This window comes from Telmatherina bonti (assembly GCF_933228915.1).
Source record: "Telmatherina bonti genome assembly, chromosome: 18".
Classification (NCBI taxonomy): Eukaryota; Metazoa; Chordata; class Actinopteri; order Atheriniformes; family Telmatherinidae; genus Telmatherina; species Telmatherina bonti.
In genome coordinates, this window is record NC_136616.1 from 21,785,997 (window position 1) to 21,807,605 (window position 21,609).

General features: G+C 38.9%; 1 protein-coding gene across 1 annotated transcript; it reads right to left on the bottom strand.

Moving 5' to 3' along the window:
* Nucleotides 1–391: 391 nt before the first annotated feature.
* On the bottom strand, nt 392–13,038 carry dtx4a (deltex 4, E3 ubiquitin ligase a; the record flags this gene model as incomplete). Its single annotated transcript, XM_079257342.1, has 9 exons — nt 12,931–13,038; nt 12,499–12,713; nt 10,055–11,231; nt 1,972–2,033; nt 1,564–1,725; nt 1,415–1,476; nt 879–1,199; nt 706–795; nt 392–622 (listed from the first exon to the last, which is right to left on the bottom strand). Exons 2-9 carry the CDS (start codon nt 12,704–12,706, stop codon nt 392–394), a joined length of 2,313 nt encoding a protein of 770 aa, XP_079113468.1. The 5' UTR covers nt 12,707–12,713; nt 12,931–13,038.
* Between the last annotated feature and the right edge of the window lie 8,571 nt (nt 13,039–21,609).

The following is a 21,609-nucleotide window of genomic DNA, read 5'->3' on the forward strand; positions in this document are numbered from 1 at the left end:
CATAGCAGCAGCAGTGGTAAACATGTCTTCATTCCTGAAAATATGACTTAGTTACATTCTTGATATGAAGTCTCACAGTATAAATGAATGATGTTTTGCTTTTTTTGTTGTTGTATTAAACTAATACTGACTCACACGAGCACAGTGGCCTCAATTTGTCTCACACTGCAACCTCAATGCTGTCACTGCATCAAGACGGACAAAACTGAGTCATGCAGCCTGAACAAGCTGAAACTATTTCTGCAAAGTTTCTCTGAACAGTTTTTTCTTTTGTCACATTCTGCCTGTATACTTTGTCAGAAAAAAAAAAAAAAAAAGGAACTTCCCAGGATCCTGTGCCTGCAGATGGCAGCCTGGTTTCGTGTGTCTTCTGTGCCTTAAATGTCTCTACTCAGTCTCTGGGTAGACACTCCTCTTCTGTGATGCCCTGAGCCCTCAGCTCCTCCAGAACGTTATCCAAATGGCCGGGGTCTGGGTAGCCGTGGCCCGTGAGATTGGAGCCAAACTCAGTTTTGTGGTGCACCTCATTCCAGATCACTGTGTCGGACTCACCGGTGGTGCTGGATGTACCAACGGAGAAGATAAGCCTGCGGTCCCAGGCTACCAGAAGCAGCCTAAGAACCTGAGCGAAGAGATGAAGAATTAGACGATATGTCTGGTAAACATAATACTCATGGAATTAAGAAAAGGGAGATGTGCGTTTACCTTGCGTCCCTTTTCACTGTCAGGGAGGTAGCAGTGTCTGGGGAACCCACGTGCAGTGAAAGGTTTCCCTGGATTTGGGTGCTCAGGTCCCTGAAGAACAGGATGATCAGATCATTAAAATAAAATAAAAAAGGACATTAACACCTTTTGTAATGAAAAGGTTCCGACGCTACCTGTATGCCCGGAGGGATGTTGTATATAATCCGGATGGTTTTGCAGTCAGGATGTCCAGGCAGTGAGTGAGGGATGACGTGGTACTCCATCTTGCCAGGAGGCTGATTGCCCGTCTTGACCCCGTAGATGGTCTTACATGTGGGACACTGCAGGCTACCGTCCTTGTTGCCATTGTTGTACATAGCCACAAGGCACTGGAGGTGGTACTGATGACCACATTGCGCTAGGCGGCCCACCGACTCAGCTCGGGAAATGCCACCCACACCAGGACCCTTGTAACCTGATGGGCCTGCCAAGGCCTCCATGCAAATGGTGCAGTCCTGACATGGGAAAACAAAATACAAATTCTATTTTCAGACCAATACCTTTATTATTCCAGCAACTAAAAGCAGTTTATGTGATAATGAAGCATGTCTGCTGATGAGATGATGATTTTAACACCTAAATGAACATACTAAGGAGGGAAAAAAACCCATCTGAAATTAAAATGGTTTAAAAAAAAAAAAAAAAAAACTTTCAAAGAAGGCGAACTCACCTCCTCTGGAGGATTACGGACTTTCTGAAGGTATCGCTTTACCACCTCCTCAGGTGTTTTACCTACAAGATGAAAACCCATAGTTTAATTATCTTTTCATTAGCCACCAATATATGACCACAAAATCTCTGGTAACTCTAAAAACCCACCTTTCCGGGCCTGTTTCTTTGTGGTCTTGCGGCAGCAGTGGCCCAGGCCTGGCACAGGTTTGATGTCGCTCTTGCTGACAGGTGGAGGATGAAGCACCAGCTTGGGAGGGCGGGTCAAGCAGACAGGAAGTCCTGCTGCGCTCATCAGGATTCCTGTAATTCCTAAGCATAGCCAGCAGAGGGGGTGGGGGGATATGCCATTACTCACCATTTACTTGTCAAGCTTTTTAACCTGAGAATCTGTTAAAGTCCCTGGTGGGTTTAGTGAGATACCAGTTAAATTTGCAGCTAAACAGCAACATCTGTGGGCATTTACAAAGGACTTGAGATGTCTCATCAACATCCAAATTCGTAACAGTCTAGTCATTTCTGATTCGTTTAAGAAAAGACTTTTCAGGATATTTTTACCTGCTAGAGCGGGATGTACAGGGCTGGATCCATTCAAGTTCTTCACTGGAACAGTTGGCACTCTGAGACATGGGGAAAAAATAAGAAGAAGAAATTAAGTAACACATCTTTAACACGCTAAGAATGCACCTGATCGGGTCGCCTCATCCCAGACAGTAAAGATCAAAATCTGTTGAGTCACCTATAAACAGGTGGGGTTGCATACAGCTGGCCACAGCATATGCTCATTCTGAGTTCAGTACATGTCACCAGGTTAAGAGGCTTTTGCAGAGTCATGCGGAGACACACAGATGTTGCTCGTCGGGAGCTTAACACACTGTCCTATAACTGCTAGATAGACGAGTTCCAGCTATGTGAGCTTTTTAAGGTCAGGACTCCATCAGACACTTATCTGTAATGCAATGTTAATGTTATCAACGATCACGCAGCACGAACATCCGCTTTTTATAAAACAACCTTAAGAGGTTTCAACCCATTTCCAGACACAACAGCTCCAGTTAGGCTAAGATTAATCTTTGGTCGACACAACTCCATAAATGTGGCAAGTAAACACAAGTGATCCTGTAAGATTTTTCCACCGTTGTAAAGCATTTCTGCATATGAAAAGGTGCAAAAAAATATCACACAAACTCATGAGCATAAAACTCATAAGAACAGACTGCAATGAGCACAAGCACAGTTTTCCTGTCAGTTGTTTCATACTTACGGTCTGCCACTTTTGATCACAGTCATCGCTGTAACTTGAAAGCACCAAAGACTGAAGAGATGTTTCGAGATATTCCAACAAGGCAATCCGCTTGTCACACTTGTTTTCTGGCACTCCTAGTGTAAACTGCCTCTGTCTCTGCCTGCCTCTTTGTCTTCGTGTGAGCTGCTGTCACGTCTCTTTCCTGCTTTTATAGGACTAAGCCACCTGTTCCCATCTGTTGATTGAACTCTGGTTGTAGGCCAGTGACTCGTTACAGGAGGGATTACCTGACGGTTGCCACGTCACTGTGCCAGGCGGTCATAAGGCTGACAGGCATAAGCATGTATAACAATGTACACCAGAACAACACATGGGCAGAAATATCCCTAGTATTGTAAAATACAATTTAGACCTAAGAAATGTCCTTTAATTCTTTGTTGCGTGTTAAAAATCAAAACCATAAATCCTGTGCAAAGAATTAAAAAACAAATGTATTTATTTAAACACACCTATTAATGAGATGCTTTATTTAAATTGGCTACACTTTGCCTAACAGTTACATAGAAAACTGATTGGTATTGAAGGTCATTTGAGTTCTGATATATCACTTATTTATTCACACCTTCTTATCAATGTGTGCAGCACAGACAAGACTGGGACAAGGATGTTTACCTTAAGCACTCTGTCAGGTTCCTCAAGTTGCTTCTAAAGCAGTTTAGCTTTATTTTATTTTCCAATTTACTTGATTCATCTACATTGCCTCACCAGAAACATGAGCACAGGAGGTAAGTTAACAAGCATTTGGCAAAAAGAGACATCCTTGCTTCTGTGCCATGATTTTGAGCCACCATCACCTAAAAATAACATGACATGAGAGACATCATTTACACATTTTTAGTTGCAATTTAAGGAACAGATATCTTTCTGTCTGATGAATATTTAATTTCTTGGAAACAAAGATGGTATTTCGTATGATATAGCTCCCCCAACACGCCTCCTCTCTCCTCTTTCCTGTAAATGAATTCTGGGTTGCAAGAAGGAGGATGGAGGAAGGTTTTAAGCTAGCATACAAATGCATCTGTACATACATTGAAATTCTTATTGTAGAATGATTATCAGTGGTATTGACATGGCTTGTCAATGGTTTGAAGTTATGACTGACCACTTGTAATGTTCATTTTTGTCCTAACTAAAAATAGGACCTTTTCTTTTTTTGCAATGTTTTTATATTATTTGTGACACAGCACAACAGCAGAACAGTTTCCATGTAAATAAATGATGTAACAATGACATGGAAAACCTCGCTGTGCTGTTCAGTTCCTGTACTGGTCAATCTGATTACGCCGTACTGTGTCCCTATATTTGTTTACCAACAAAGTGTCCCAGCCGAGGTGTTAATTCCCCGTCTCTGCCTTCTTTAGGTGAATAAAAAACAAATCCTAGAACATACCACTGACTGGCTCCAACCAGAACAGGATGGCGTTGAATGACATTTGTACAGCAGCCAAGAAAACGTGAGCAATATGATCAAAAGCTTAAAAGAGATGGGAGAGGAGCAGAGAAAGGGAGGGAAGAGGAGCGTCACACAGTCACGTTTCTGTTATCCCGAGCTAATCTGGTAGCATTAGAGCAGCCTCCATCTGCAACACTGAATGATGGAGAAACACAAGCTGCCACATATGGTGACAGTTGCTCACCTTGCAGATACCTCCTCACAACTTTAATCAAATTGGTGAATAACAAAGTTTAGAAGCAGAAATCTAACATCTGATGTGACAAAAAAATGCTGAAGTTTATGCTTTGTGAGGAACACTATAACCAGTATGCCGAGAGGGGAAAAGTGCAAGCAACAGGTGGACTCTCTGAAGTGCAGCTCTGTGATAATCTGTGACGTTGTAGACCCCTTAGACCTTCGCAATTCACTTAGGGACCATATGCTTCATTTCACTGCAGCCACACTCTCAAACACAGCAAACTCTCCCACATGCAAAAGACCATTCTTTTTGTTTAAAAGTTGTCACTACATATTTTAAGCTATACAGATATTTTACAGTATAATGCACCCATGTCAGCACCTAACAAGGTTTTATCTGTCAAATAGATATTACCACGGTTTCAGAATTGAAATAACTTGTAAGGCAGAAAACTTCCCATTCACATTTCCTATAGGAACAGCAGGGTGGGGCACACTTTCCAACATTTTCTAAGTCTTTTCCCAATAATAAGCAGACATGATCAACTTTAGTCCGCTGCCCAGTTCTCTTATCCATCCATCCATCCATCCATCCATCCATCCATTGTCTATACCTGCTTATTCCAAAGCACAGCTGCAGGAGGTGGCATCAAAGTGAAGACTAAGAAACTTTGAAAAGTGCAAAAGACTGATTTAATACACACTGGAGATGAAGTGGTATCTTCTAGGTACAAATATGGTCTTCATCTATACCTATACCTGTACTTCATCATAGAATCAACTCACTTAAATTTAAAGTTGGATGTCTAAACAAATGCAACATTGTTCAGAAACAAGTCATGTTTGGCATGAAGGAGTAAAGTATTTTTCTAAATAAAATTAAACATATTTTTATTCACTGAACGTCTGAATTCGGAAGGTAAAACTATGCTTTTGCTTTGCTTTTATCAAGCAAATTCTAAGGGGTGTAGATTATAATTTCCCTTAGAGCAGGGGTAGTCAGCTCGGTCCTATGAGGTCCGCAATCAAGCAGGTTTTCCATGTATCCTTGCTCCAACACAGCTAACTCAAATTATTGAGTCTTTATGCAGAACCTGATAGTATGTTAGATCCATTTAACTTGATTCAGGTGTGTTAAAACGGGAATACATGGGATTGCGGACCTCATAGGACTGAGTTAAAAACCCCTGCCTTAGGATTAATAAAGTTCTTTTCATTTAGGTAACAAAGTTCTTCCAGAATATTGTTTTCCGTTTCATACCTGATTTTTATTGTGCATATTTAAAATTTCTCTGTCAAATGTCAGAATTTTTATTTTCTAAATAAAAAAGTACATGTATAAGCAACAATTAATATTAGCCTCTAAAATCCTAAATAGAAGACAGAACAATGGAGCAACAGTGCAGGCCAGGGTTTATAGTGCAGATATAAGATGAAGGACTTAGTATGTGAATTTTTATCAGTGTATTAACCAGTCAGCTGACCTTTATATTCTGTTGTGCAGTGTTTTAACAACCCAGGCTAGTTCAACATATGAGTACAGTGATGGATCAGTACTAACTGTGTTCGGCCAAACCCCTAAACAGGAGAAATGTAAATATTTTGGAATATATAATAATTTTGTTTGGGCAGGTGTAAGGGCTTTGCTTGTCCTTACAGACAGAGCCTTGTGTCTCTTCTCTGCATTCAGTTAGTGCGCATGTCAGTTTTTGTCAGAGAGCTTGCGGAGCAAATGGAGTAGTACCACTAGAAATCATGAGCGCACTGCAATGTATTTAATGGGGCTGTGACGACATGCTTTTGTCCCAATTCGGTTCCGATTTTTTTGGGTGCGGGTTTAATTTAAATTGCGATTCACACATTTCTTCAATATTGCTGATTTTTGTAGGTTAAAAACAAAATAAATGTGCAAAATGTTTTTTTTCTTTGGTTGTCATTTTTCTTGATTTTAATTGGGAAAAAAGAACACAGAAGCCAGACCATCCTTCTGCGGCTATAACGTTCAAATATAAAAGTAAAAAGATCAATAAAAACAACAAAAATAACAAAATATTTTATTATGGATTATTTTTATTTATTTGAATTAAAAAAAAAATAAAATAAAATTGTGAAGCAAAAAAAATCCAGATTTTCGATTTTTCTATTCAATTTTCCTACCCCTAGTATTTAATGCCTGCACAGGTCAGCATAATTACTGCACTGCACTTCTTATGTCTTTCTGCAAATGTGAATGATTTGCTTTTGAAACTGATGTTGGAACACAGTCCCGAACTCTGATTTTTTTTTTAGACACAAAAAGCTAGCTGTGGCAGTACGCCTGATTTGTTTATCTTTTTATCACCCATGAACGTTGCAAAAGAGGAAACCATGTGATAAATGACGAAAAGCTGAAAATGATCTATACTAAATAGGCCACTGAGAAGAGGTGTGGAAAAGAGAGCTGCTGTATTGTTTCATGTGTGTCATTAGGAAACACCAACTTGTAATAAACATGATGTGTCCTCTAAAGGTCCACTGTGTTGGAGGCCATGACCGCTGATTAAATAAACTAATATACTACAACAAAGGACGGCTTTCTTTTTTTTTTATTTAAAAAAAAAAAAATCCTACTTGTAAAATGACAGAGATTAATTAGAAAAATGTGGATTTAAAGGCTAAAACTCTGGGTTCACCGCCTTCAGAGGATTTTCCCTTGTGTGCACGAGTACCTATGAGGTGCCATGAATGAATATGGGGATAAAGCAGGGAGCACAGCTGATGGGATCAGAGACACTCTGTGACGTTGGAGGTTTTACTGCAGCAGCAGGTTCAACCATCTGCTGAAAAACAGGAGCACTCTCACCTGGCATGCTCAAAGAACCGGTCTGTTACTCAGCGAACCTGACACAAAATAAAGGGATTACTGAGGCAGAAATATTAAGCCTGCCGTTTTTAGCATTTATCTGAGGCTTAGCGGTTATAAAATTGATGTGTTATTGAGGCTGTATTGAGTTTCAAGGATTTACAAAGTTGGGTTTCTGTGCCAGGGCACTGAGGTTTGGTCTCAGGGAAATTCCCTTTAGCGTGTGGTGTGTTGATGTTTGATCACAGTTTAGCCAGCTAGCTTTGTGCAGACCTGCTGGAGGATGACACAGATCTGTGTAATGAAACATGAAACAATTTTTGTGCACATTGCGATTGCACGTTAATGCATTTATATGTCCGGTAGCAGCATAATCAATTGAAAATTACATGTAGTAGATCTTAAAATCTGGGACAATTTCACAACACAAGCAGAATTGATTGAAAAAGCCTCCATAATACATTGACCAAAGGCATTTGACCAGACAGTGTCCTCTAGCTATGGCTTCTATCCCTAACCACTTGAAAACAGTACACTTACAACCACAACTGATCCTTCGGTTACGTTTATTCGTTCTTTTGTTTGTGTTTTTAATTGAGGTGAACAAATCTAAAATAAAAACTTGTTAATTTGTTCTGAAGTCTTTATGCCCTTCAGCACCATTCTGCTACTCCATTCCTTTTGAAACCGAGTACAACAGGAGTTTCTTTTCTGATCAATCACACATGAACACTGGAGATGTTTAGGAGAACGTGAGGACAAACTGGCCCAGACATTTTCCACAGCTGGTACTTTCTAAGGGACTTCACAGCTTTTCATTTTGTGGATGCAATGTCAGAAAGTGAAATGTTAGGAAGAGGGTGCAGAGAACAAGGTGCAAAAAGTAAACTGTGATAATCTGTTGTGTCTATTTGCAGCACAATACTTAAAACCAAAAGCATGATGAAAACAACTCTGGCCAGCATGCAGAGTTCAAGTAAAATCTCTCGGTAAAAACACTCCCTGCATACATTAAATCAAGTTAAGTTTTTTCATTAGTTCTTACCAGACTGCTGGTAAAAAAAAACAAAAAAAAACAACTCAGTTCGCAAAAGTGTTTTACAGGCATTCAAGACATGGTTTGTTGTTTTTGGTTTTTTTATCTGGCACCTCCCTCCAGTGCTTGGAAGTGTCTTCATCACTCCACAGTGTAGATTCAGCAATAATCTGGGTTTATTTCTGAAAAGTGATAATTTTCTAAATTTATTTTGTGAGCTATATCAGCACCGTTGCCATGGTTACCATCCCAAGAGCTCAAAGTGACATTTTGTTAAAAGTATTATGCCAAACTGCATGAACTGTAAACTGCGGGCAAACTATTTTTTGTGTAGTATTATTAAAATATTTTGGGCAAATTAGATGTTTTGATCATTATGCATCATGCAGGAGCATCAGGGAGAATCAAGGTATGGTTTCACATTTAATACTTTCTTTTTTTTAACGTTTCTTTACTTTCACACGGGACGCCAGTCACGTGTTTTCATTGCCTATTCCAAACATTTGCATGACAAATGTGAGGAAAGCACTCCTGAGAGCTCAGCTTCGCTCTGTATGAATGCTCATCATTGTTTCTCCATGGAAATGAACAAACCCGGTGAACTTTGCAACAAAGATTAAAGACTCAGGAATGCTAATGAGCACCAATGTAAAAAAATTGTATTTAGAGAGTCCAAAAACAAGAAGTAGATTACTGCAATCTGCTGTGGTAGAGGTCCTGCTGTTAAACTGGGCTTATTTATCCTATGTTCATAATAAACTATGTTATATTAATAACAGATGTATTGAATCTCACTTGAATTCAGTGTATTCAAGTTGAAACTATGTGAAAACTTTATCTGTAGAGTTTAATAATCAGATCCTGAATTAATGTTTTATTAAAGTTTAGTAGCTGCTGCACAAGTTTGTATATTAATGCTCAGTACATGTGTAGAGTATAAAAAAAATGAGCAGTGAGACTTTGAATGATTGAAAAGTAAAGATGGAGGAGATTTTGTCACCTACAATACACAATGGCTCTAAAATGTAAAAATAATCCAGAGAATAGCTTTACACAAAGACAAGACTTAAAAAAAAACGAATAGCCATGACTACTTGGGCTCTCAGGCAGAATTGCAATACAAACGGGCACAAGCTCCACATCGCGCAAAGTTTCTGTGCACATTGGTCCATATGCTTTTAAGCAATCAAGCTAAGATCACATCAGGATCATATGGGGGAATCCATTCCACTGGGTGGGAAATTCTGAAAAATTTTGCACCTTCGTTTGGTAATGTTCGCTTTCAAACTGTACTTTAGTAAAGCGGCCCAAAATGCCTTGATGTCTTGCAGTCACAACATCTGCTCGCTAGGGTGATATTTCCTCACATCCAGCACATTGATTCACCAGCACTGAAAATAGCAAGTAAACAATGGTCCCACACCAAGTTTAATTTAGTCTTGACATTATTTTTTCTAGCTTAATACAGTTTTTACAAGAATCTACTCAGTATGCGAAGTAGGAGATGTAGCGAGTTAGCCGACATGATACGCTAGAACACGTACTGTATTCACACTGCAAGCCAACCGCACCAGGATTCACTTGTGAGTTAAGCAAACTAAGACCTCCAGTTTTCAAGCGCACCAGAGGCGTCTTCTTTGGTCTGCACCAGAGTTTAAATGAGCAGTCGTACTGCTCCAAACTAGCTTTGCTATCCATGCTAACCAGACCAAATAGCACCAGTGCAAATGCACCATAAGAAACAGATAAATCAAAGAAAAGATCAAACCTCTTTGTTAGAGGTATGTAGGTACTGATGGATTGGTGCAGTGCTTTTCTACTCACCCAGATGCGATCAGTGCTCGTGACTGGGCCATGGCAATACGCTGCAGTGCAGGGCGGCTCAGGCCTGCCAAGCTAGACCTGGGTGGCAGAGGAGCTGCACAGGCAGCTGCACCAGATGAAGACACTGGACCCAGAACACGGGCAGAAGGCGATGGTGTACAGGTGGAGGCAGCTGTGGAGATCAGAGGGGCTGGGGTGGTCACCGATGGGGCAGGACAGAAAATGGAAAGAGACGAGGAAGTGGAGGGGTGAGGGGGCGAGGTTGCAGCTGATGAGGGAGTTGTGGAAGGTGGAGGAGGGGGCGGAGGAGGCGGGAGAGGAGGAGGTGGTGGACGTGAGGAAGAGATGGACAGAGCGGCAGTGGCTGACCCAAGAAGGGAAAGTGAGTGGGTGAAGCCTCCTCCAAAACTGAGGCTGGTGTTCCCAAGCCCACTTGGACCAACGATACCCATCCCTCCTGGACCTCCCACTCCTGCTACACTGAATCCACCTGTTGCCCCAATTATAGATGTCCTATGAGGGGAAAGGGATCTTGACAGAGATGGAGGCCGTGGGAGGGTCAATGAGTAGGAACCTCCTGGGACAGGGTAACTGCTTAGTTTGGGACTGGGTGGCTTAGTCTGTGGTGGTCTTCGACCCAAAGTGTGGGCACTCGCCATGGTACCTGCTTTGACGCTTAGTGCCAACATACACTGCTGACATGCACAGGGCTGTCCCAAAGAGGTGATAGCTGAAGCAGGTAGTGCCCCACTGGGGTATGCGCTTCCATTTCCAGTTCCACTGCTGCTCATCCTGAGCCCCATGCCAACACCTGACACGTCAACACCTAGAAGTCCTCCATGTCCAGGCATGGACGCAGGGCCCCAGGCATGGTGAGACTTGGGTAAGGGACCGGACACCAGCGGATAAGCCAAGTCAGAGCGTCGCTGGATACGTCTGCAACGCTGGGTCTGCCCATTGATTTGGGTCATGTTCTCAAAGTCAATGAGGTAGCAAAAACCCAACGGTGCCAGGTCCAGCCAGGGCTGCTGACGATCACAAGCTGCCTGGATGGCGATGCCCACCTCCGTGTCGTATGCTGTCCAACTGCCAGCGTCGTTCTCCCACTCCCACAACCAGCCCTGGCCTGGTGCTGTGGCAGGATCGTAGAAGCTACGTCGAACTGGTCGAAGGGTACCTGAGACAAGAACCACAGCATTCATGGATGTCAGCAAGATTCAGTGTGTTTAAATTGAACAGTAGCAGGACAGAGCTCTAGAGTATCACGTTTGTATCACTTTGATTTATGTTGGGTTTTTTTAAAGAGAGAACATGACTTTGAGATACATCATGAGCTTTTTTTTTTCTTGTTGCTAAAGCCTAATATGATGCTGAATAATGAGAAGTAGGTGTAAAAGGAGTTAAGTGACTACATTACTATTTGCTTTGGACAAGGAGATATTGCCTTCACCAAATTCAATATGTCTGTATTTTCTTGCTATGACTCTGGGCAAACAGGTTGCCCATGGTAACAACACAACCCATAGTGAATTCTGATTGGCTGGTAGCCTTGATCTGACCCAAAGCTGGCTGTGTTTGCCTATCACGAGTGTCCTACTACAGAATATTCAAGTTGTTAGGTCTCCACTCTTCTAGGAGAAGAACACATATTTCTTTAGGATAAAAATCCCATACAAACATACTGAAAATTTAGAATGCATTTAAAATGTACTCGAGCCTCTATTGTTGCTCCTTTCTTTACTTGGCAACAACAATCAACTAAAGCGTGATTAAAATATAAAAATAGGTAAAACAGGATCATTCCATCAAAGCCCTCAGACTCCCTAAACTCATACCCCCAGCCTCCTCCCTTCTCTCTCCCCACTGCTCTGATTTAAATTGGGGCTCTCTGCCCATCTCTCACTTCAGCCTATTTTAGATTTGGAAAAACAAACCACACAAAGGCTTTTGTCAGCCAGTCGCTGAAAGAGAGAGGAGCCAAATAAGCAATCTCTACTGAGTTGTGTAGATGTGCGTCTGTGCCAACATTCTCCCCTTTGTGACAACTGATGCTAGCATGTGCAATTAAATGTCTTGTGTATCTAACAGTCCTTTCAGCTGACAATCTTTCAGACTTAAAGATATGCTGAGCATCCCTCTGTTTTTAATGTGAAGGGAGAGAAACAGAAAAATGGAGCAGCTGGGGCCACTGAAAACAACATTTTGCAATTCAAAATAGGCCACAAATAACACAATTTATGTAAGATCATCCTTACCCTACATAAAAAAGATGCCGCTGTGCAGCAAAACATTACAATCAAACCACAAATTTCCGTTGAAAAATCTTAAAACATCAACACGACAAAGGGGACACATGAGAAATTATGACAATAAAAGGGCCTCCCTGTAAAATCAGGCCTGTTAACACCCACCCTAGTTTTTTTGCGCCCATCTTCTAGTCTCACCTGTGTCTTGTCGGAATTGGTGCATGGAATGCAAATCGATTATGTAGGGCGAGAGGCGAGAGTCCACCTGGCCGAGGACGACACTAGCACAGCGCGGGTCGCTCCGGATGACTGCCTCGATGTGATGACAGACAGCCGGGCTGTATGGCCGCCAGCGTCCGTGCTCGTTCAGCCATTCCCATACCACCACGGCGGATGCTAGTAACATCCTATTCCTGCAGAGGTGAAAAACAAAGACAAAACCAAACGATGGGGAGGAATGTACATGACCAAACCGCGGGGGTGGCGGACATTTAAAGATTCCCCGCTGTCACTCGGCTTTGCATCCCTCAGCTCATCGGTGCTGCATCCATCTTGGACAGTAGTCCAGATGTGTCCTCTGTCTGCGGATATAAGTGTATATTTAGGTCTGACAACCCATGCAAACTGTACCTTCCATGTTTGTTGTTGCAGATGCGCAGCAATTAGTCAGTCCTGTTTTTGCATGGGAGGGATACAGAGCGTTTCAGGGTGCAAGAAGGCTTGCAGGGTGGTTGCATTTTACTCCCTATGCAGATGAGTGACGTCTACAGAAATCATTTCTTGGGCACAGTCAAGTTTGGGTGAGAGGGGAAAAAAATGCAACTTGGGTGCTGAAGGTGGCGCGGTATTCTTGAAATAGGTTACTGTGGAAGGTTTACTGTAATCATACAGTCTGTTGTTTCTTTTCCTGTGAGCTAAACAGCGCTGTCTATGGAGGAGGATAAACTTACTATCTCCAGCTAATTTGTTGAATAGTTTGAATTTTTTTTCATCGATATAAAACTGCTTTTTTAAATATTATTTGTTCTTGGTTAGTCTGATATATATATTTTTCAGTTTAATTCAATATAGACTGAACTTTTCTTCTCATTTAGTTCTAATATTTTTTTTTTTTACATATGCGTGTAGCAAAGCTCCTGTGCCTTGAGGTCATCCAACCACCAATCAGATTCAACGCAGTTATGTTTTATCCAATCATGAAACAAATTTTCTCACCGTTGCTTTAGTCAATGTTTTTATAAAATAGTTTTCTTTTACAGTTTTATGTGTTTTAAACCCATGTTTTAGGCATCAACTATTTCTCCTGACGAACTTTTCTTTTATTTTCAAGAAAGAAAATAAAAGTAAGTGGAGATGCCGGGGATTGAACCCGGGACCTCATACATGCGAAGCATGCGCTCTACCACTGAGCTACATCCCCGTTCAAAATATAGGGGAAGAAATAAGATCTATGAATTGGCAATGCTCAGATGTTGTGTGTTTTACACAGTTTATGTTTTCGGGGTATCACCCTGACATTTACAAGTAAGAGAAAAAAGGAAAAGAGACCAATTTATGTTAGAAAAAGTGAATGTTTAATATTTTTTTTTTGTTACAGAATACAAGAAATGCAAAAATACCCATTACTGGTATATAAGGCACAATGTTACCAACCTGATGAAAAACATTCCGGTATATTTATAAGGAAATAGTCGGCACAATTTTCATTTTCATTGGCATCGTTTTTAATTTATTGTCATGTTGTTGGTGCTAGGTTCCAAGCTTTTATCGACACTCGTAATGGTGTGACAGCAGTTAAAACTGCCCCCCCTTTAAAAAAAAAAAAAAAATTTAGCAAAAGAAATATAAACACAAGTTTTCTGACTCTTACAGTATTTATTTTATTTTTCAGTAAAGTACATAACACAATTAAATTGTATGATTGGCATTCAATCTATTTTTCCATTTTTATGCTAATTAAAATGAACATTTAAAGCAATAAAACCACAGTTTACAGTTCAATAAAAGCTTACACAAACATTCAAATGCATATTTATAACAGAATAAAAGTACATGTTATTTTTTCGTCCTGATGTTGCAACACCAATTAGTAAAGTTACTACTGACAAAGATAAGGAAATGTGTCACCTAGTCAGTTTTCAGGTTGATCTTTTTTATGGAGAAACTGAATGAAAACATCAAAAGCTATTTGGATTTACTTGGAAATGTGGTCAAAATTTGGACACATCTACCCATTCCTTTAGCATGAGCAGATACGTACAGTTCTGCTTGTGTTTTCACAGTGCTGTTACATCACCTGCCTTACCCTCACCTCCCTCTTCTTCAGACCAGATGGCACTTCCCGAAAACTGCTTCAGATCTATCAACAATCCAGTCCCTCCGCTAGCTTCCACTTTACTTTGTTCTTCTTCCACTTTCTCCTGCTTTTCCTCCTGTTTTCCTTCCATCTCATCATTTTCCTCTGGCTCATCTGTTTGCTTTTCCCTCTCCCCTGACTCTGAACTCTTCAAACTTGATGTATGACTTCCATTTTCCTTTGTGTTATATCTCTGGTCCATGCTATCCCTGTCCGCTTCCTCCTGTTCATCTTCTCCTTCTGTACCACTTCCTTGGCTGCTACCATCCAGCTGTCCCTCCTCATCTTCAATGTTGTAACTCTCTTCCCCATCATGATCATCATTAGGCCGCTGTCGAAAACCAAGATGAGTCCCAAGAGCTACAGCTATGCCTGTTGCTCGGTCCCGGAGTCCTCCTTCTTTGTATACCATGTTACGAATGGTATATTTATCTTCTGCTTCCCTGTTCAACTTCTTGTACATGAAAATCAGTGCTATGATTAGGGATACCAGGATGAAAAACAGGATTAGCACTGTTGGAGTAGAGCTGTCCATGCCTAAAGGGAGGAGATAGAACAGGTTCAGTGTTAACTTTGCCATGGACAGTAAAAATAAGTTCATTTTGGTGAAAGTGTCTCTGTGTATGTTGACCACTGTCTTACCTGATTAAGGTTTTGGATTATGCCATTATATTAACAATATTAATACATACATACTGTAAATATTTACAAAACAATGGATTCCTAAAATCTCAGCATTTATCAACAAACTACTTTTATTTTTTTTTTATTTTTATGTTTTGGCCCAAACCCAATCCAACACTTTCAGGACTTTAACAGTGAATTCTTATATCTTGGTGGATTTTTTTGCTTTTAAACTCTGCAAGAACTACAAAAACACTGCCTGCAGAAGCTTAGTCTACTGCTTTTTCATGGTGCAGCAAACGCAAAGACATTCAACCTTTTTTCCTGATCTAAGCTGTTATTTTGTGCCATTGTTACTACTTTTGATTTCAGTCTTTTGTTGGTTAAGTTCTGGTAATTAATCTTTTCCTGGCAGTCGTTTCTCCTTTTACCCACTAAAAACCACCTCAAGCAAGCAAAATACAAACCCCTACTCTTTTTTCTTTTTATTTTCCGTTAGTGATTTTTTTTTTTTCATTTTTCTGACTATGTTTATTAACATTCTCTTCTTCACATGATCTATATGCTAATCCAAATCTATGTGGGAAAACCTGGGTATTGAAGAACAAACCTAATGCTTTCTTTTAAGATAGTTTCACTTCCACATTAGCACATTACACGTCTCCATTACCACAGCTAGGTAAAACAGTGAAGTAGTGAAGTGGTGTTCAGCTTTTTTCAAAGATTAGGCTCTTTTGATTCAGCTACATAGAAGAGTCGGAGCAGGCACAACAGCTGCCATGCACCAACATCTTGTTACTATGTTATTATAATATGTATTTTCATATTCATATATTTTGCATGCACATCTGGAACAGGCGCACTAAGCATTTCATTGCTCATTGTACCATGTATGATGTGTGCATTTGACAAAAAAAGTCATCTAAAATATAATTTGAAAGACTCGCCTTTTTTCAGCTTTTGCATCATTCAGCACTTCTAGTTTCATTTAGAAATTATGAGTGATTTGTTTGTTGCTACAATTTTTTTTTATCATAAAAGCCCTATTTTTGTGCATTTTAATAAAAAAAAATATAGCTATGTTTAATATTTTAGGCAAACCTTTAAATATAGCTAAAAACAGAAAGACACCAAGAAAATTAAGCAAATAAAGGCCAAAATTGGAACATTTTAGTACTTTAAATGAGCTATTTTACATATTTGTTTCTGACACTTGTCATTTAAATGGGGTTTCCAGCTCTCTCTGTATATCTGGTCTGTATTCTCCATTTCTTGTCTTCAATGAGGCCCTTCTTCCTTTACATAGTGGTGTATGATCCTTGTCATTCCTCAGATGTAATTGACCACATGGTGTACCCGTTAAAATAAAGTCCCACGCTTCTGAAGATTTGCCTTTCTTAAATAGATATCGGTTCTTTGTTCAAGACAAAGTATTGGATTTTAGAACCAGATTGTTTGTGAATGAAACACCACTACAGTGATAGTCGCTGTGGAATTTAAGCCCGATCTCCCAGTCAGGTGATTATCCGTTATTCTCAAAAAACTGAAAATGGCATTTGAGTTGTTTAAAGCCAACAGTCATTAACTTGTCTTCAGCATCAGAGTGCGCCTCAGTGCAGCAAACAAATCATACTGTCTGTTGAAGCGGACCGGTCCATTAAAGAGGACCAAGCAGTGTGAACGTGCCCTTGGCATAAAAACAACTGACCTGTCAGAGTCGGTGCTAAGCTTTAAAGCTGAGGGATTCTGTACAAAATCCCTTTAAGCTTTTATTACACATTATTCATAGAATATGCTCTGTAACTGCTCTGGATGACTGCTCTGGATACCTATTCATGTCAGTCTGTGAAAGTTGCGTCAGTGTTGTCAAATATCCCACAGATATAATTGACATTAGTATATTTTGAAGAAGTACCTATGCCTTTTTTTAAAAAGTGGTTTAAAAGTACTGGCCTAAGTACTATTTGCAGAATAGAAATTGTGAAAATCTAATATTTGACCCCATGATTTGACCCCATCTGTTGTTTCTTTTACACTCCCTGACAAATCCCAAGAATATTATTCAAACACTTGAAAAGAATGATTTCATAATTTAATTGGCAGGGTGAAAACCTAGAATACAACTTTAGACAGTTATCAAAAGACTGGTGTAAGAGCCATAAATATTGTTCTGGGGTAATTATCACTGGGTGAAGGATTTGTTTTAAATGGTTGCCATGGTAAAGTGGCGTAGAGTCATGTGGATGTGGTCAGTGTAAGTTTGAACAGTTAAAAATGCATTGTCAGGAAATCATTGAGATTTTGTGAGAGGCGGGCTAGATGGCAGCCATTTTTGATGACCAACATTTGGCATTTCGTTCAGCATTGCATCTTGCCCTTTGCATTATGCTGTGAATGTCATCTACATTATAAACCTATGTGTGTTCTTTGGAAAACTGACAATGGGTCATACAAAAAGACTGAACCCAACCATGTCATCTCTGTAACTACTGTGGAAGTTGCTAAAAACCAGGGTGGTTTGTCTTTACCCTGACTGGAGGACTATAACAGTTCAGCACAGCTTCACTACTTGATTAGACTATGTGATAAGAAATATGAAGAAAAATGTAATGTTTTGGAATTTAGGCAACTAAATATACAAGATATATTACTCTTAAAGTCTTTATTGGGTCATATTAGCTTGCAGAGAAAAACACATGTCTAAACATTAAAGTCCATGGTGCACTCTCTCAGTTTAAACACGTTCAGAAAATGAATCTGGAAAGATAAATGTGAATGAGTGGATATCATACAGACTTGCCAATTTATACCAGTACATCTGAAAGTTCAGCGAATAGACTTGGAAGGTTATTGCAGCATATTTTAAAATATCAGGCAAAAAAAAAAAAAGGCAAGGACAGCTTCCTACAAAATTCAGTGAAGTTAAATTAAGTTCATTTCTACAGCTGAGACATCACTTAAATAAAAATGTTAAAGTTGCAAGGGAGTGTTCTGAGGATGTGTGTTGCATCATTTGTAGACATGTACAAAAGAAAGGTATGTTAAAAAAAGCTGACCACCAAACTATATTTATGTTTGCAATCACACAGGAAGCATAAATGTTCAAACACATAAATGTAAGACCAACTCCTGCACCTCAAGATCCCCTCTATGGAGAGAATTTTCTTGGAAGACTAGTAGGAGATTTTTCATTCACATCCTTTCATTTATCAAAAACAGAATCCCTTCAGAAAGCCACCCTAAATCTGGTAACTGTGGGAGAATATTTTGCAACAGGTTGACTACATTACTATAAAACATTTCCAGAACTGTATGGAAATTAAACCTTACTGGGCAGAAATGTTGGCAAAGTAAAAAAAGGTCATGGGTTTTGAGGTAGATTTTGTTTTGCCACAATGTATGTAGGAAACAAACCACATTAAATAAATATAAGAGACCCACAGACTGTTGGAGGATATTCAGTAAAAGATATTTGTTAAATTGAAATGATTACATTTTCTCTAAGACTGTAAAGAAAAAAAAAAGATATTGGTCAAAATGTTGGTTGAGTTTGTCAAAAGTTTGTGATTATGGAAGGTAAAATAAACTTTATTTGATTTTCTGATTGCATTTGTGTTTTTTCCTACCCCACATTTCAGCTTAAAACAGCCAATCAGAATGTCTGTCTTCTCTCCAAGTGCTCACCCACAACCCCCTCCCCCCTTGCCACATGCGCACACACACACACACACACACACACACACACACACACACACACACACACACACACACACACACACACACACACACACACACATACCTCCACCAAACCTGCCTGCAAAAATAAAGAATAAAAGGAAATCAGAAATGCACTGTACCTCTGCTGAAGATTTCCTTGTGAATACTGAAAAAAAAAAAAAAAAATCTCAAAATGGCTTGATGTCTGAACTGCACTTTCTGTACTTTCAAAGCAGCAGGGAACTGGTCATCAGAATATCCATTGGCATAATTATATTCAGGACCTTAAAAAAATATAAATGCAGGAAGTCAGTGATCTTTTAACATGAAATAAAGGACTATACTGAATAAATATGTTACCATCTGAATTGTGTAAAACAACTTTTAGGATGATAAACTTCAATTGTTTTCTTGCTTAAGTACAGAATTACTGTTAAATAGTTGTCTGCAGATATGCAGGTTGTGCTCGTAATAGTGATATACGGTACATACAAGGGATGTCTTTATTGCCGTGTTATAAGCTGTCTGCGTTGACTGTAGTGACAGGCAGGAAGCTTAGCAGACCGCTCGCAGCATTGTTGGTTTCCTGTCAAATTATATTTCAGCAGTTTCAGTCTGCCTTGCATGGCATGAAACTTCTGAAGCCATTGCGCATAAAATTTAGATAAGACATTATATTATACATATATATATATATATATATATATATATATATATATATATATATATATATATATATATATATATATATATATATATATATATATATATATATATATATATTTAATATAATGTATATATATTAATATAATATATATTTAATATAATGTTGGTACATATTGCAACATTATATTTGAAATACCAATACCAATGCAAAAAAGCTAGAATGCATGTCTTTTACCAGCAGATTAAATCTGCATGTAAGTACAATTACAAAACCATCTAAAGAACTACCAAAAATATATACCGCTAAGTAAGCTAAGTAAAATATTTCAAATCATGTTAGGTGTACATGGTACAAAACGAACAAAAAAAAAAAAAAAAAAAAAAAAAGCATGACAAATGGTAGTGAAAACAATAAACTTACCAAATTTGTGAGCAGGAGCTATATCTGCAGTTTGCGGTGCTCAAAAGTGAAGTATACTAGACCAACTTATGTAATTTATGGTGTGTTTGAGCCATGAGACTGCATGTGCAGAATAGAGAAGAAAAGGATGGGGGCGATGCATGAAAGATGGTGGAGAAAAGCTTGCTGAAACTCTTTGAGGTAGGTGGTGGCTGAGGGACTAAAAGCGCAGATTACAAGACAGGCTGCACCAGGGTGTGGTCTAAAGCACAGATAACAAAATGCAGAATTATTTATAGAATGAGGAAGACATATATTTAAATGTTCTCCTCTAAATCAACTTATATCAAATTCAGTTGCCAACATAGGCACATGATACATCCTAGGATATGTAGAAATTATTTAAAGAACTTAAATATACTCTGTAAAGTTCACCATGCAAAAATGTTGATGGTATATTTGAAGTTCAAGGTTACCTAGTAACTAAATTGTGTCTCAAACTGTTGTCAGATTTAAGCCAAGCAAAAGTATAATGGTTATTGTTAAATCTAGAAGTTTTAAATCTATCAAATGAATACATGAAGTTAAAAATTTGCATACATTTTCTAAGTGTGAAACTAGTCACCCACATCCTGTTTGCGCCTCAGTGGCCGGGCTGACATCTCTTTACTAAACAAAGTAAATCTGTACAGTAACACTGTATCGTTAACTACTGAGATGAAGTGATCAATTTAAATTTACACACAGGGAAATATATTGATTAGAAGGGTCATGAATATTTAATTTACATTTAGGCTAAGTTAAAACAAACAAACAAAAACCCCAACACTTTTAGCTGCAAATTTTACACTGTAAAATTGTTCAATTAAAAAAAAACTTTTGATTTAAGAGCACAAGGTTGACTTCTTGAATTTGTCTCACATGTCACTTTATCATGTGTCATTGCATTTTTATATATTTTTTTAGACAACAATAAGTGTTAAATAATTCTAACTAATAGCTGGGATAACATGTTATAAAATTGTGACAAAAGTAAAGTGTTCAAAATTTGAAACAGCAATGGGATAACAAACACTCTTAGTGTCGGACACCCAAACTAGGTGGTAGAGATGGTTCAGGCAGCATTATTTGCATGATGTTAAAATAAAATTATTTAGTCACTGTAAATTTTGATCTACAGAATGGTAAACAAGCACTTCAAAGGGTTTCTTTGCACATGAATGTCAACATTCTTTAGAAAAATATTTTCAGATTATCTCTAAAATAATTTGGACATGGCTGTAATCCGTTATCCTAACTTTACAGTCAGAGCTGGTTTACTGAGAAAAAAAAAAAAAAAAAAAAAAAAAGCTGTTCATGACTGAAATTCTTCTTGAGGATGTCACTGCACAATCACACAAACTTCCAGCTGCAAAAGGGAGGTAACTTGCAAGGAGCTTGAGCGTTTCACTGCATTTAGCTTTTGTTTTGTCAAACCACAGATCAGTCTTTCTCACGCTGTTATTTTCTTTTTAATTTCATTTAAAAAAAAAAGGAAAAATGTATG